Consider the following 16,865-nt stretch of genomic DNA (forward strand, 5'->3'; position numbering starts at 1 on the left):
TTATTTTTTTTATTTTTTACTCATATTCTTAAATTAATATTAATGACTTTCAGTGACTTGATTATAATTGTACTTCTGTTATTTTTAGCTACCAAAATTTTCCTTAAGTTGCTTCCATATAATATTCCATATTAGTATTCCCTATTAAGTGGATTTAAAAACGTATTACAACTTTTTTTTGCAACAATAATTACAGCAAGCATTCATAGAAAAGGCTAAAACATAGGTTTTTATAAAGTATAAACTTAATAATAAGAAGAAGGGGCATGTCAAAATGTTTCCAAAATAACCACAGTAAGTGTCTGAGATAAAGACTTTGATGCAGAAAATGTTTTTGAAGAAGGTGTAATACGGTAGTGTACTTAATTTTTTATAACTACTACTACCAGCTATAAACAGTATGTATATTTATATTAATAAATTAATATTGTTTATGACATTCACAGACGTTATACTCCTGTTATTTTCTGTTGTCAGCTACCAGAATGTCCCTTTAGTTACATAATTTCATATAACTATATTCCACAGTGGATTTAAAGATGATAAACAGTAAGAAAACAGATTAGATGATTTAATTATTTCACTAACATCTAATGCACCACATGTACCACCTATCAATGTTTTTGGACAATGAATCACACACCATAATCACAGTTCCACCAGTGGGTAAAAAGGATTAATGCACGTTCTGAGTGGCTGCATCTGTATATTACCAGGTTCCATAGTGAGGGTGAACTTTTAAATTCCTTGTAAATGAATATTTTTTAAAAAATGACATCATTTTTAAATGAATTTATGGTTTATTTTAAAAATCAAGTCATATATGCACAAAACAGAAAAAGATTACTTACTGTATCAGTATTTTCATATAAGAATTTCACTTTGTTATAATGAAATCTGGCTATCATGAGTTTTAACTATGAGATACATTTTTTATATATGAACCATGTAAATTTGCATGTGCCTTTCCTGATTAACACATAATTCTCACAGTTTAAACAAATACCATTAAACACTGTGAAAAAGAAGTTGCACTGTGAAAAACGTTTAAAATTAAGTATGTGGTCCAATACATTTCACATTTATAAACATCAAACTTGCTGCTCTGTACCTATGGCAAATTACTAAAATTGTATTTCTGTAAATTACTGACATTAATGTAAAACAAGGCATTAACTCTTTGCAAAAATGTTTATTCTTGTCTGTAATACTGTTACTAAACTATCTGTGAAAATGTGCAAAGAGTAAAATACGAAAAACTACTAGATGGCAAAGTTATACTACTGGCTGGTAACATTAACCATAAAGCTTTCCCCACCACTTGGTAACAACCACCCCTGCACAACATCTAGGAACTGACACACTGCTTAACACTGCTGGGCTATTAAGGCTGCTACTAACATGAGTATGTTTTGGCAAAATCGATTTTGGTAGAAGCCACCCTTTTCTCTATTATGCTAATCTCATTCTTTAAAAATGTAAAGATGGTGGGCAATTGCAGCAAATCTGAAAATTGTTCTACAAAGCCTATAATAAACGTACCGTGCTGCCCACAGTATACATAGATATACAGTTATTATTTAAATGATTATCAACTGCATTAAAAAAGCATCTGGATTCCTCATTTTTAGAAAGGTCACAAAAAGAAGAATCCCACTGTTAGCAATGCATTTAGTAAATTAAATAAAGAACTGATTGTATAGCTTACAATTCACAAGGGTCACATTTGTCATAAAAACAAGTGTAACATATTTGTCTAAAAGCCACAGCGCATAAAAATGCTTCTTTGTCAATAACCTACAGCAGTGTCCTTTTCTTCACTCCTTCATGAGCTTTGTCAACCTGCAAATAAAAAGAAGGGATTAAAATCTACTCCATCCTGACCCACCAATACAAGTTCAAAAAGGGAATCCAAATGTTATGGAAAACAAATTCTGTGAAAGTTTTCTTGCACTTGCTTTACATATCACAATATACTGAAGGAAAATTTGTCATATTTTGCATTGATAAACAGTTTTTTTTAACGGTTTTAAATATATATATATACTGATGGAAAAATGAAACACAACATTTTCTGGAATGAAAATACTAGAGTTATAGCTTATGCACTTTCACAAAAGGTTGTCAGTTTGTTTTAAGCCCTCTGGCCAGCAATACAGCTTGTGCAGTGAGGCATTGCAATCTGCCAATTACACGAAAGCTCGTTAGGTACATTTTTAACCAACTACTGTAGGTCCAGGTGGAATTATGCCTGATGAGGTCACCTTTAAATAGGCCTTAATTCAAAGCTTAGGTCACTGCAAGAAAAAGGCCACACTTAGTCACTTTTCTGTGCATTCCGTAATGCCTTGAATGACACCAGAAGCAAGGGAAAGGACCACTGGCATGCTGCAGGCAGGCATGTCATGTGCCAACGTTGCCAGACACTATGGAGTAAGCCACTCCACTGTATCCCAACTGCAGAGAGGGTTTCAGCAGACCGGCAGGACAGATGACCGTCCAAGATCCAGTCGCCCTCGAGTGATCACAACAGAGCAGGACCGACACATCAGACTGGTCCATTTGAGAGATCGTTTCAGATCTGCCAACCGTACTGCTGCTGAAAGTGTTGGCAGACACAATGCCCTCATCAGTGACAGGACAGTGAGACTCCATGCTGCTAGCCTTAGAGCAAGGAGACCTGTCAGAAGCCCTCTGCTCACACCTCCTAGATGTCACACCAGACTGGCTTGGGCCAGACAGAGGCTGTGATGGACTCGTCAGCAGAGGCATCAGGTCCTCTTCACAGATGAGCCTGTTCCACACTGATGGGAGTGTGGAGGTGGGGGTGTTGCATACTTTTTTCCATCAGTATGTATTTTAAATATAAATTAGAATAAAACATACCAAATAAATATGTCTATATATTAATCATACTGTATATAGACAGTTCTTTGTTTTACAAAACTGTAATGAATCAATTGAAAATTCTTAAATGGGTTAAACGAGTCTGAATGTCAGCAAAAGCTGCAAAGAAAACAAAGTTATTCAGTTCCTTAAAGCCAATGCTTATTGGGAGCACCAGCAAATAAACGTGTACAGTGAGCATCATGGTAATGTGCCATTCATCCTGACAAAATTGCTCTAGTTCTGACTAGGGGGTATATTGGGGATAAATTACAATGAGCAAACCTGGTGATATATTTTTTAAATTCTTTCCTGAATTCAAGGCTCCTCAAGGACATTCACTTTCTTCTTGACAGATCACTTCAGTATAGATTTTGCTTTGAGATACTATGTCTTTGTCCTGCTGAATGGTGAATTTTTTTACCTGGGTTTAGGATCTTAGGAGATTTGTGTAAGTTTTCCACTGGGATTTGCCTATACTTTGCATCATCCATTTGTCTCTCAATACTGACAATTATCCTGGTCACTGCTGTGGAAAAGCATCTCTTAACATGATGCTGCCAACACAACGCTTGAGATTCGATGGCGTTGAGCATCACACTGCTGTATCACAGATTGCTTTTATGTAAAGATGGGTTTGCCACTATAAAGTCCCTTTTTGTGCAGTGACCGGGATATAGTTGGCACGTGGCACACTCTTGGAGTGAGAGAAAAAGAAAACAGCTTCTCTTATAAAACAGCAATGCGTGTCTTTGGATAGCTCTGTGTGTGTGGATGCTGGCAGGCTGGCCCAGCAGGAGTGCTGTATCAACAGCAGAGAAATCAACAGCAGCTACAGCCAGAGATGCCACTGGTTAGCTGGAGATTGGCATCTACTGAGGTACAAGGGAACCATTTAGTGGCTAAAGGATTTCTTTTTACAGGTAAATACATTTTTCCACATGTGACAGAATCACTATTTAATATTTTAAACATCACACAATTTGTGTGTGAACAATATAGGAGGAAGCATTCTGGAAGTGTTAAAAAAGGAGATTTTCAGTAATAATAATTTCTCAAAAAATAGTATTTACCACTTCTATCATGTGCTGAAACAGGTCTTTCAGCTGCTTGGTTTCCTTTTTCTGTTCATCTACCACTCGGAGATTTAATGTTGCCGCAGTAAATCGCACCAATATCGGAACCGACTTGTCATTGACAACTCTTCTCTTAAAGCTAACCCACCTGAGAAAAAAATCACATTGATATTTTAATAAGTCAATATTATTATTCAACAAAGTTAGATGGAACAATAATGCTGGGAAACACCTTTAAATACTACTAACATTTTAGTGGTCAACAAGCTCACTCTCAGGTGATGCACCCACTTACAGTATTGCTTTACCTGCTGTGTCCCTGCAACTAAGAAAGATCCTTCAGCAGAAGGTGAATGAAAGGAAACAGTGGGCTGCAGCTCGGCCCACTGGTTAAACTGCTTCAGCCTTGGAGTTTACAACAAAGGGTTAACGTACGGTCAACCTGCTTCATCCTCTGAAGGGAAAACGTATACACTGAATGTTCCGACAGCTCTGGAAGTAAGGACAGAACTCTATGTCCTAATCATTTTAAACTACTGTATAATAAACTAGACAGGGAGATCTTTTTTTTCTATTTCATCAGTTATTTGCAAGCAAGCCCAATCTTAATGTTAAAAAATAAAACTCTTAACAATGTCTGCATAGAGGCAAAAATAGAAAGCTTCTATAAAGTACAGGAATTTATTTTCAAACAACATGATATGGCTGTTTGAATGTCTACAACCTTTACAGAACAGCAATGTGAAAAACGGCTATATTTCAGTCTGAACTTCACCAAGCAGCTGCTTAGTTGTAACAAAAGCACATTTTTCAATTAGTTTATTCGGGTTACCAAAAATACAAACGGTGTTACTGACTGTGCCTTGTAGAGGAAATGAATACTATTCATTAAGTCTTCTGTGCTGGATTCTGCCTTGCACATTCTCACTGTACTGAAAAAGGCTTGTGTCACAGTAGAAGTTTATGGTCTGTTAATCATCGATTGAGGAAGTTGTTTCCTAGTTTTGTGTGATCAGCACATCCTTTCCAAATGAAGAGTGTGTTATCAGTACTAACATAGATAGTATAGAAGTTCCATTATCTAACCACCTGTTCCCACCTGCAGTTGAATAAATTCATCCAGTGCCTGCCTGCAACAAGGTGTCCTGTGCCCACAACAATTTGATTAATACAAAACACATTAGATCCACAGTATATAACATCTGTGACTGGTTGCACTCATATACCTTTTATTGTGAAGATCTCTTTCCAGGTCAGTCCTTAGGTAGTTGCTAGCTGCCATGATAGTACTTTCCAGTTTTTCTGTTACCTGGTCATTACATATGAAAAATAAAATACAGTAAGTTACACCTGGCTAGAAACTGTCTAAACATCCAGGTATTCAATCAATACAAATGATATGTCTTTTTTATTCTCTGCTTTTCCTTTTCTTGCCTTTATACAGATGCAGCCACTCTGAATGCTCGTGTCCATGTGAATCCGTGTCTAGTGTACAGTAAATCTTATATCTTAAAGTAGGACAGCCTATTAAATGAACTTCATGTTTTCAGTAACAGCTAATGCACCACCAGTGTCACCCATCGTTCTTTTTTGGCCAGTGAATCCGAGTCTGACATGCAATCTGAGTAGCTGCAGCAGTTACCCTTGTCCTCACAAACAGGACTCACTGACTCACTGTGGACTCACTACTTCACAGGTCAGGTTCTTCAGTTCTAAAAAAATATTGACACAGATATGAAGTATTATGACATACTTCCTCGTGTCCTAGTAGTTACTGTAAATCTTTTTGTAAGTGAATGCAATTGTTTCCTAATGTTTTTAGGATAATATGGGTGTCATATCCAATTCAGTGCTCCTGGAAATCTGTGATCCCCTTTCAAAATGCCCATGCTCAGTGGAAATCTTTCTTTGTTCCACTCTCAATGGTACATGATTTGTCTGTCTGCCTGTGCACAGGAACTGTCTTGTCTGTTGTAAACATGTTGCCTTTCTTTTAGGATTACATATATATTTTCAATTATGTATACGTAACGAACAATATAGACATGCATATAGCCTTCGAATGCATGTGAAAGAACACAAGACCAACAATCAAGGAAGCTCAAGGAGAGTAAAAGAATTTAAAGACGCCCTTAAACAGAAACCAATTAACATGCAAATGAAACGTTGCTGTTTCAGTAAGGTAATGTAGGTGAGTCCAGCCAAAAGAGATCGACTGAGTCAAGGGTCATCCACTCTAACTCCCCGAAAGGGACGATCTAGAGGAAGTGAGAACCGGAGTTGTGTGAGTTGGTGGGTCTTATCGTCCACAAGCCAAGGACTCAGGGACATGAGTCAACTTTAAGTACACAATCTCTGAGGAGATCATAGAGGCGGCCATGGGATGAGTTAGAGAAAGACTGTGAGAACACGAGTAAGAGATACAATGACATGGAGAGTGATATCAGAAGTGCGAGTAAGAACTGAGAGAGAGCAGGGAGAAGATAAGATACAGCAAAGTGAGAAGGACATGTAAGTGAAATTATGCCTCATGTAGTAGTTCTGATGAGGAGGCCAAGTGACAACACCACTCTCAAAAGAAAGCGTGTGTCAAATTGGGGAAAATAGTGGAGCAGGCAAGCATTGTCCAGAGCTGAAATCCAGAACACAGAAGGGTCAAAATTGGGGAGTCACTGCAGCAAAGCACAAGAATGAATATACTGTAATTAAAAATAATAATCTGTGTTATATGATATTATGACATTTGGATTTGTGGTGGCCATGTGGTAACAACATCCTGTCTCAACACAGTAATCATTGTACTCAGATTGTTTTTTTGCTAGTATGCATGCAGTATGACTAGCACAGGAAAGCACTAATGGGGTTCAGAGACAGCAGCCTTCTCAGAGCAGAGGAAAGCTGTCTTAGCAATGTTGGGTTTGGTACTAGAATTTATTGAAGTCTGAGATGTTAAGATGCAAAATAGTCACAGACTCGATTGTTGCTGTGCCTAAGTCACCTTTCAAGGCGCTATATAAAATAAAGTTTATTACTATTATACGGCAGACCTGGCCAGATGGGATCAGTTGAGAGTGGGCTTACACTGCTAAGACTGGAGAAACTGAAAACAGTCTAGGTTCCTTTTCTCTCTCTTACCCCGCAAGGAGAACAGTAACATCATCTGGTTGTAAATCGTGGAAGGGATTTATCTACCCCCAAAGGGGGCAAAATAACCTGGATGGTTACTAGATTGAAAATAATGTGTTTCTAAAACCTGCAGGGGATTGTAGAGGAATAGTAAGATCAAGGTTTCCCAGCATGAAAAAAAACAAGGTGTGAAAAGCAAAAGCTAGATCTCAGGCATGTTCAAGCTGAGCACAGTAAAATCAACTCAGTATAAGGGACAGAAGAACTGGTTAGGTTATCTAGAACAAAAGATGACAGATTTATTAAATGCTACATTGTCTCTGGAAACTATATTGTGAATAAAAAGGCTATCAGGAATAAAAGATTCTCCATACCCCACAAGGGTTGGGAAAAAAGTTCAACAGGGATCCAAACTCCAGATGGAGTTTGAATCATGTTTTGCTCTTGGGTAGAGTGAGGGAGCATGTTCATCAGTCACAATTCTTCTAGAAGTTGGAAGCAGCTGTGAGTCCATGAGTGAAGAGCTAGGGATGCTGTAATAAGGCAAGAATCAGTGGAGAGGGAGCACTTGTGATTTGGTTACTGAATAGTTAAGCCCTGTTTTTTCAGCAGATGGATGAGTGGTCTCCTTGTGAAACCTGTATAATACCTGACTGTCCTCGGATGAGGTTACCATAGCTAGAGCTGTACAGCCGAGGGGGGGATGGGGAGATTAGCTCTGCTAGGGGGCAGTGAAACTTCATAGATCACTGGGAATCCAAGGATGAAGGATTCAGAGATGTTATTCTACTAATGCTCAGGTTGGGGAGGTAAACTATAACAAGATTAGTCTCAGAGGAGTGTATGTCTTGTAACATCAGGCAGGTTCTTTCTTCTAAATTAATTAGACACCCTGAACTGGGCTTTTTAACAGTTTGTGAACAAAGTTGGACTTGGGGCCGGGCAAGGTTTGGGGCTATAAGTACAGTATATTCATGAGTCAACGAAAATCAAACTATATCGACTCAGGTGATCAAGCGGAATGACGGACAGCTAGTAAGTCACACAATCTCACTGTAAAGAGCAACCTGGCCAGATTTGTTTTACTGTATGTAGTGGCTCACTCTCAACCTGATGGATGTGGTATCTGTAGAGAAAGAGGCACTAATAGGTCTGTCTAAAAATCAATAAATATTAAAAATGATTGTTTAGATGCAAAAAAATTGATAACCACAGATATTAAAATATATAGAATACATAATGCTGTAGCCATTTTAAAAAAGAAGAGGTGTTAATTTTTATTACTCATGGTATCTCTGAGGAATAGCTACTACAAATAAGTAAATATAGTACTATTGTTGAAAACTGTCCTGATTATATAGGAAGCCTTATGTTCAATAAGCAGAGATCTGTACTTGAACTCCCACAATTTCAGAACATAAGAAAAGTTGCAAATGCATCTTAATCTCTGTTAACCTCTGTTTCTTTGATCTTTTTTTTTAAGGCTTTGCTGTAACTCTGAAATGAGGCTTGAATAACATTTAAGAAGAAAATGACCTGTTTCTTATTCCTCTTCAAAGGACAAGGTAACTATTTAAGCAGATGCTATACAAAAGAGAACTTTTCTCCTTGCTTCAAACTGCAAAATGTTAAAGCAGCAAACATTTTCTTTATATAAGGAATATATATCTTCCACCACAACTTTAAGGCAACAGTCCCTTTACAAAACCTAAATTGGTCTCTTTGGTACTTATATTATTTTTTTCAATCTTTGTATTCCTGCATTTAAACTGGATTGAGCCCCATGTTTGCACTGTATCATTCATAAAAAGACTGGCTTGGTGACTAAGACTGACTGACTTAGAATGGCGCAGTCATTGTTCGATATTAGTAATGTTGCCTGGTCACTTAGATTCAAGCCATTGTGGACTGAGTCAATTATAATCAATGAATATTGTATTGACAAAACTCCAAACAATACCCATTGAATTAACTTAAAACTAACTTAATTTCTATATACCACTCATCACATTTAACAATATGATACCAAACATACCAAACAAATGCTTTGGTTATAAGTAATATCCTTATTTCTGGTCAAAAGAATTTGATGGATTCTGCATTCTATGGATTATGGGGACATAATTCTGGATTATATTTTTAATGATACAGTTAGTAAATATTTTCTTGTTACGTATTTCTTGACACACTTTCAAACAATATATAGACAAAATCACTTTTTAAAAAAAGAAAATGGCTTTAGGTAATTGCTATTTAACATTCAATATCGAGAGTTTGTTAGCTTTAAAATATTCTATCAAATGTTTACCAGCTTCTTTGCTTCTTCAACTGAGGTGCAGGCATAGGCATTCTTCAGCAGCTTTGTTTTGAAGCAGTCCTTGAAGCATCGATTCACAATTTCTGTCAATTTCTTCTCAGCAAATGGCATTTGGATTTTACCCATGTACCTAAAAAGAGATGGATTTATTTTTCAGAGCTATGAAAAAAAAACATCTTAGATTTACAATGGAAATAAACAACACATCTATTAATTGATGCTGACACCGTACAAGCACTATTATGTTTCTATTGTTAACTGAATACTAGTTCCACTACACTAGATGCTGTTATTGGTCCTCCAGTAGCAGATTGTAAAATCAGTCCCTTCCGGGCAGCTTGGTATTCTGGTTTCTTTAGGTATTTTGTGTGTCCTTCTTTTTGTAGCATCACACAGTAATTCCAGCTCTGGAAAAGATGAAAAAGGAGCTTTATTTAACACTTGCTCCTTGATTTGTAGTGAACAAATTCATTACTGAGAATGGTCTGGACCTTTTATGTTTAACTGAAATTGTTTTCTGGATTTATCTCAGTCAATTCAGTTCAACTTGCACATTGTTTTACACAAATTTTTAACAGTTGCAAAACAACTTCCTGTTGCCTAGATCCTGCCCATCAGCAACAGTTCCCTTTCCCTACTGGCTTAAAGGTGACATCTATCACTCCTATATTGAAAAAAACCTGGCTTGGATTCTGATATAACGATGAACTAGACCAATTATTTCTAAGGTTTTAGAATATGTTGCGCATCAATTACAGGCTCGTGTGATAGCCACTGATTTGTTTGAACCATTCCAATCCAGATGTCACTGTAATCATAGCACTGAGACTATTCTGGTTAGGGTTGTGAATGATTAACTTATTGTGTCTGATCATATACAGTATATGAGATACAAGTATTCTTATGCTGCTTGATCTCAGTGCATCTTTTGATACAGTATTGCTCAATCGCTTGCAGACATTCTTGTGTATCAATGGCTCTGTCTTTGGTTCTGCTCTCATCTGACTGGCAGGCAGCATTTTGCATTTTGTCTCCCCCATTCCTCATGTTCCCCCATTGTTTTACCAATCCTGGTGTGCTGCTGAATTCAGTCCTGGTCCACTTTCTTTTTATGATTTATATACTTCCTCTCAGCCAGATTATATGCAAACATGGTCCTCAAGTTTACTGTTTGCAGGTGATACTCAGATTTACATTACAACCTCTTCCTCCTCTGATCTCTCTGCTCCATCACTTATCCCGTTTGCATGACATCAAATTCTCTGAAGCGAAACAGTGACAAAAGAGAAATTCTACTGGCGGGCAGCATCTCAGCGGGATAAACTTAAGGGTTTCACAGTAATGGTGGATGGCTTCCCCATTCATGCGCAGTCAGGAATTTGGGTGTCACACTTGATCCTCTCCTGTCTTCTGAGCCCCCCGTGAAAAAATCGATAAAGGTGTCTTTTTTCACAGCAGAAATCTTGTCCGTGTTAGGCAATTTCTATCAATGTCCAATGCTCAGTGCTTGATTCATGCATTTATAACATCAAGGTTCGATTTCTGCTCTGTGGGCTCCCTAACTCTGCTGTCAACACGTTACAATATATCCAAAACTCTGCAGCAAGCCTTCTAACTCACACCAGACCCTGGCAGCGTATCACTCCTACAGTAGGAACAGTTACAGTAAGTCTCTACATTGGTTAAGTTAAGTTAAGTTAAGTTGCAGCTGCCGTCAGGCAGAACTGCTGTCAGAGTCACCAGGCCCTTGCCGCCGCATTCCAACGTGCACTGTTCACCACAATGAATCAATTATCCAGCACCCAATCCAGCAATGATCCCAAACCCAAAGGCAAAGCAACCCTTGAGTGGCTTTAAAAGAAGAAGGTGGAAGTCATTGAGTGGCCCAGTTAAAGTCCAGATTTATGTCCCATAGAACATCTGTGAAAGGACCTGAAGATCGCTGTACTCCACCACTCCCCCAGGGAGCAACATGGGGCAATTCCGCAAGGAAGAGTGGGCAAAAATTAACCTCACAAGATGTGAAAAGCTGGGTACAACACACTGCAAAAGACATGAGCTTCTAACTGCTGCCTCAAAAGAGCAACTACTGTACATGTTAAATGCTTAAGGTCTCAGGGGGTGACTACTCGTCAAAGCTGGATTTTTCAGTTTTTTTATTTTGCCTTAAAATGTTCTGTCACAATAAAAATGATAATGCCCCATTAAAATGTTACATATGTTTTATTAATCATACAAAAAATCCTGTTTAAATGTGTTACAATCTGATCTTGTAACAGCAAAATGTGGTAGACGTCCAAGAGGGGTCAATATTATAGCTATAATCATATACTGTAGCTCTTTATATAATATACAGTAATAATATTTACCTACATCCTATTCACAAGGTCCTTCTGCATTCACATTTTGAAATTCTCTGTCCCATTATCACCCATGTTTTCAATGAATCATTTCCATCAAAGTCTGAAGTTTTACTTCTGCTCTGCATCCCCCAATTACAAAACATAAAACTTATACTCTAGCCTGCTCAGTAATTATCAGCCAGCATTTTTGGCAACAGTTGTGTGAACCATGTCTTTCTGTTTAGGGATTCTAATGATCCGTAACCCCGGCGTCCTGGCCAAACTTCCCATTGGCCCTTACCAATCATGGCCTCCTAATAATCCCCATCTATAAATTGGCTTCATTACTCTGCTCTCCTCCCCACTGATAGCTGATGTGTGGGGAGCGTTCTGGCGCTCTATGGCTGCCGTCGCATCAGCCAGGTGGGGCTGCACACTGGTGGTGGTGGAGGGGAGTCCCCATTACCTGTTAAGCACTTTGAGTGGAGTGTCCAGAAAAGCGCTATATAAGTGTAAGCAATTATTATTATTATTATTATTATTATTATTATTATTATTATTATTATTATTATTAATCTGTTGATGCCTGCTGCCTCTGGTTCATTATCTGTTTGTGCTGTAATTTTTAACCCAAGATAGACTGGTAAATAAATTAGATATGGATGTTGTAATTACTGCTTTTTTAGGATTATTTTTAAAACTATTCTTCTATTTATGTAATAGAAAACAATTTGTTTTAAAGGGTTGTTGTTTTTTCTCAACACAGCTAGGTTACATGTTTTTACTATGTTTATGTTCCATTTTGGGTCAGATTCTTCATAGTTATAACATCATCTTTCATTGCTGCTCTGATTACACCCAAGTTCGCTTGCACAAAGTGTAACATTACTTAAGAACTATCTGCCTTATCATTCTGCTTAGATGTAAAAAAATCAGATGAAACTGAACCAGACTCATAGCTCTCCTTATCAACCTCAGTTTGGTTATTGACGGTGCGTTTTGATCCAGATCATGAATATAAAGCTCATGCTAATACAGTTTTGAAGGTTTTTTTTTATCTTTGTAACATTCCACTTATCAGTAACAGTTATCTTTAGAAAAGTTAATGCATGCTTATTGTGTTTTGTTTTGTTAGTGTAATTTAGCACTTGCTGCTGTATCCAAACAAATTCAGCAAAAAGGTTACAGCATGTGCAGACCTCAACTACTCAGACTTTAAGTCAACTTAAAAGGATGAGCATATATCAGCTGCTTGAGTTTCCTTGCATGCACTAGGAAGCTGTAGATTTTAGAATAACTGATTCCTATCTTTAAGTTGAATGGACTCTTGTCTTCTTTCAGATCCCAATATGTGACTCCAGACACTATGCTTTCTGTTCTGGGGCTCCAAGGCAATGGAATGACTACCCACCCCATATATGGTCACATTCAAATTCTGTCTTAAAACTCACTTTTATACTCAGGCTTTTAATTCAGTTGACAGTTTTAATTTGCATATGCCCGTGTCTTTTGGTTGACTGTTTTATTATACAATGCCTTGAGATTCATGAGAGGAACTATATGAAATAAAATATATCAAATATTGTTCAATCAGACTTCTAATTAAGTTTTCATTTGATCATTTTTTTCCATAAATACTTCTACAATTTGCAGAGACTGTATTTTGACATGTTTAAAAGCAGGACACCTGTCATGTAGCTCAGTACCAAAGGAGTCTGTGTTTAAACTGACTGAGAACATGAGAGGAAGGAATTATATGATAACTGTATACTTCTGGTGGTCAGATATATTCTTTCCAAAGCAGCATTTACTGTATGTTTATCATATCACTTTCGATAATCGCTTAGCCAATTCAGGGTCTCAGTGGCCTGCTGCCTGTCCCAGGAAGCATTTGGCAGGATACACCCTGCACAGGACACCTGTCTATCACCACACACACACATACACACACACACAAACACACAAACACACACACACACACACACACTTGCACACTCTCACACACACTCGCAAAGACTCATACATGGGCCAATTTTACAGAAACCAAATAACCGACCATCAATTGACTGTGGGAGTGAAATGGAGCACCTAGACAAAACCCACATGAGCAAAACAAGAACATACAAATTCCACACATATAGTGCCCCAGGTCCCAGCACTGCAAGGTTGCAATGCTAATCACTGCACCACCATATTGCCCTGCTTAAATACACATTCTTCGCAAATATATCCTTCTGATTCTGAAGCTGTTCTTCTTCAAAGTTATGCCATGCAAGAGAACCTTGTTCTTGGTCTTGGACACCAGATTCTGGTTATGCAATCGGAGCAATATTATAGAGAGTGGCTGTCAAATTTATTTTAGGAACGTCTGATTACTAGACCTCTGACTTAAAACCTTCTCTCCTGGAGCCTCGTTCATGAATAGTCTGCCCAACACTGCCTCATTCTCTCTGCACATGGTTGTAGGGTTTGTAGCTGTGATCCACAGCATGAAAACACACAAATAAGGCATTCCAACACCTAGCACAAATCAGGTAGGTATAAAAACTGATCTGCTATCATAATTTTAAAAATAATTACCATTCTATAGCATCATTTAATTCATACTGAGCTGACTTCAGGACGCAGGCTTTAATCTCATTTTTCATTTCAGGATCAATCTCATGTGCATCTACAAGTTCTTGTACTTTTGTATCCAGGAGTTTCAAAGCGTTGTCCTGCAGAAAAAAAGAAACCGCATTGTGTCAGTTTTGAGAACTGTCAACGCTGCACATTTTCACCATGATGGGTTATCCATTGATGTGCTGTTTCCAGCTTCTGAAAGCCACACAATTCGGTACTGTGTGATTCCCAGTTGAGCTTGTTTTAATATTTCCAGCACTGCTTGATGTCCCGGACCAAGGAAACACATTCGATGAGATGACGGACAATGATGGGGAAGACAGAGAAATCAGAGCAATATGAATTCTAATCTCCTGAACTTTCATTTGCAGTTTATTTTCAGTAGCTTCAGGGAACCCTATATATTTTTAATCTGGACTGATCACCTGTTGACGAAATGTTGATCATTTATAATCATTTTGCAATTGTAGTGTTATTACTGTTATCACATGGTGTCTGAGACAGCACTATGTCATTGCAGAAAGGCAGTGTGCTGATGGTGCTAATAAGAACCAGAAGCGTATTTCAGAAGAAGCAGCAGTTGAAACCAGCTGGAAAGAATAAGTGAACAGTTGGTCAGTAGACAGTGAGAGGAACAAGGGATTTACAAGCCAACTCAATATTTATTTAATTTGGACCCCAATAAAATCAGTCACCTACCCTACTTGGTATACCCATACTTTATATGTTCTTGATCTTTTTATTCTAGTTTTGCTTAATTTTATTTAAGACTAAGAAGTGAGATAAGCGTGCTATAAATTAAAAGATTCACTGTCAGGTTTACTGTCATGGCAAAGCTGTGGAGTGAGCCAGCATTAGTCATGATAGGGCACCTGGTACTGTCAGCTGTCTCACGCAGCGTGTGGGTTCATCCTACTGTACATCTATCAGTACAGCAGCAGGGAACTTGTGCAGCAGTGCACTGTCCGGGAAAGCTGAGCAGTGGTGCGTCTGCCCAGAGCCTGGGCTGAGTGCAAAGAGGTGTGGACAGAGAATCTGCAGGCTGTTCAACTGTGCTGAAGTGCCGGGAAAGTTGTGCACACAAGTGGTGTGGTTCTGCAGTTGACTAGGGACTCACTGATGCAGTAGAGCAGTTTATCAGGTAGTGTAGTGGAAGGGTTGGTGTTGGCTGGTTGGTATTAGCAGCATGTTTGAATGTGACCATGAATGGTGTGCAGTATGAAGGTGAGCAGAAATACAGCAGGAGGAGAAGACCAGTGTGTGATATCTAAGAACCCAAAAGAGCTCGGACGGAAAAGAGCTTTTGAACTGAAGACGGTATTCTCTTCTATCCTGTCATGTCCCAGTGACAGAAATACAGTATGTGCACAACAGCCAGTGGGCTGGGCTGGCAAGGGAGGAAGTGGTCGTTGAGTTTGTGAAAATGGGCGATGCAAGTGTGGGGGAGATGGTGATGAACTTCGGGCAATGGTGTTTCCTGCTGAAATCAGGGATCAGCTGATTGGAGATCAGGAAGTGTGGTGTGAAGACAGGGTGTGAAAGAAGGGATAGTTAGTGTGTTTGAGGACTGTGAGTGACTAGGTGTGTAAATAAAAAAGAGTGATAGTGAGTAAAAATATACAGTTTGTGCAGTCATGTCTACAACAGGCTCACAGAGTGGTGGGGCCTGTCTGTTACAGTCACCTTGCAAATCCTGAGTTCAATGATAATTTTTCAGAAAGTTTCAGAACATTTTACGATGACAGAAAAAGCAAACAGTATATTATTTTCAGTAAAAATTCATGATCACTGAATGGGTCACCTCATTAATTTTTCACGTTATATGGTGTTTATCTGTTGAATTAAACTAATTGCTATATGTGTATGTATATTGACTAATTAGTTGAAATATGAATGAACTGTCTCTCTGTGTGAAAAGAAGAAAAAGAAAAGAAGTTTAAAAAATTCTGTTTAGTTTATGAAATTGAATAACTTACTGTTTTTATTTTAATTTCCTTAAGCCATTTTACACCCCTTTATATCCTAGATATGCAACAGATGTCCATAACGCCCATAAAAAAACACAATATCATAATCATAATAATGATTTTTTGCTTAGTGTCCATAAGTTTAATTTTAGGGCGAAATTCTGTCAAGTTAATGTTATGTAGGTCTTATTTCAGAAGCAAAAGCAAAGCTTTGAGTGGTGTATCTTTGCATCGGCATGGCAATACAATACAGTACCTTGTAGTTCTCCATGACTTTCCTAGTATCAGCCAGAAAATTACAGAAGTCCAGGTCTTCAATTTTTCCAAAAGCCATGTTAAACAACTTCAGCTGTAGGGCAACACACAATAAGAAACAATCTGTAAAATTCCTGTAATCAACACTCTTCAAGTGACTTATAAAGCATGCTAAAACAATTTGATATTTTCTAAAATATGTCTTTTGAGCCTGGAAAATTCATGAAACTTTCTCCTCTTTTTTGTCGTTTGTACCCTGATTTGAAAATGCTTA

General features: G+C 38.0%; 1 protein-coding gene across 3 annotated transcripts in view; it reads right to left on the minus strand.

The window, feature by feature from the left end:
* Nucleotides 1-780: 780 nt before the first annotated feature.
* LOC107075942 (uncharacterized) overlaps nucleotides 781-16,865 on the minus strand; it is an 84,893-nt gene continuing 68,808 nt past the window's right edge. For all 3 annotated transcript variants that reach the window (XM_069179678.1, XM_069179679.1, XM_069179676.1), the window contains 6 exons: nucleotides 16,593-16,685; nucleotides 14,328-14,464; nucleotides 9,397-9,535; nucleotides 5,189-5,271; nucleotides 3,960-4,110; nucleotides 781-1,842 (listed from right to left, as the gene is read on the minus strand). In XM_069179678.1, the coding sequence (XP_069035779.1) occupies nucleotides 1,798-1,842; nucleotides 3,960-4,110; nucleotides 5,189-5,271; nucleotides 9,397-9,535; nucleotides 14,328-14,464; nucleotides 16,593-16,685 (648 nt within the window). In that variant the 3' untranslated portion in view covers nucleotides 781-1,797. The remainder of the gene's footprint in view (nucleotides 1,843-3,959; nucleotides 4,111-5,188; nucleotides 5,272-9,396; nucleotides 9,536-14,327; nucleotides 14,465-16,592; nucleotides 16,686-16,865) is intronic.

The sequence above is a fragment of the Lepisosteus oculatus genome, chromosome 16 (assembly GCF_040954835.1).
Source record: "Lepisosteus oculatus isolate fLepOcu1 chromosome 16, fLepOcu1.hap2, whole genome shotgun sequence".
NCBI classification, from domain to species: domain Eukaryota; kingdom Metazoa; phylum Chordata; class Actinopteri; order Semionotiformes; family Lepisosteidae; genus Lepisosteus; species Lepisosteus oculatus.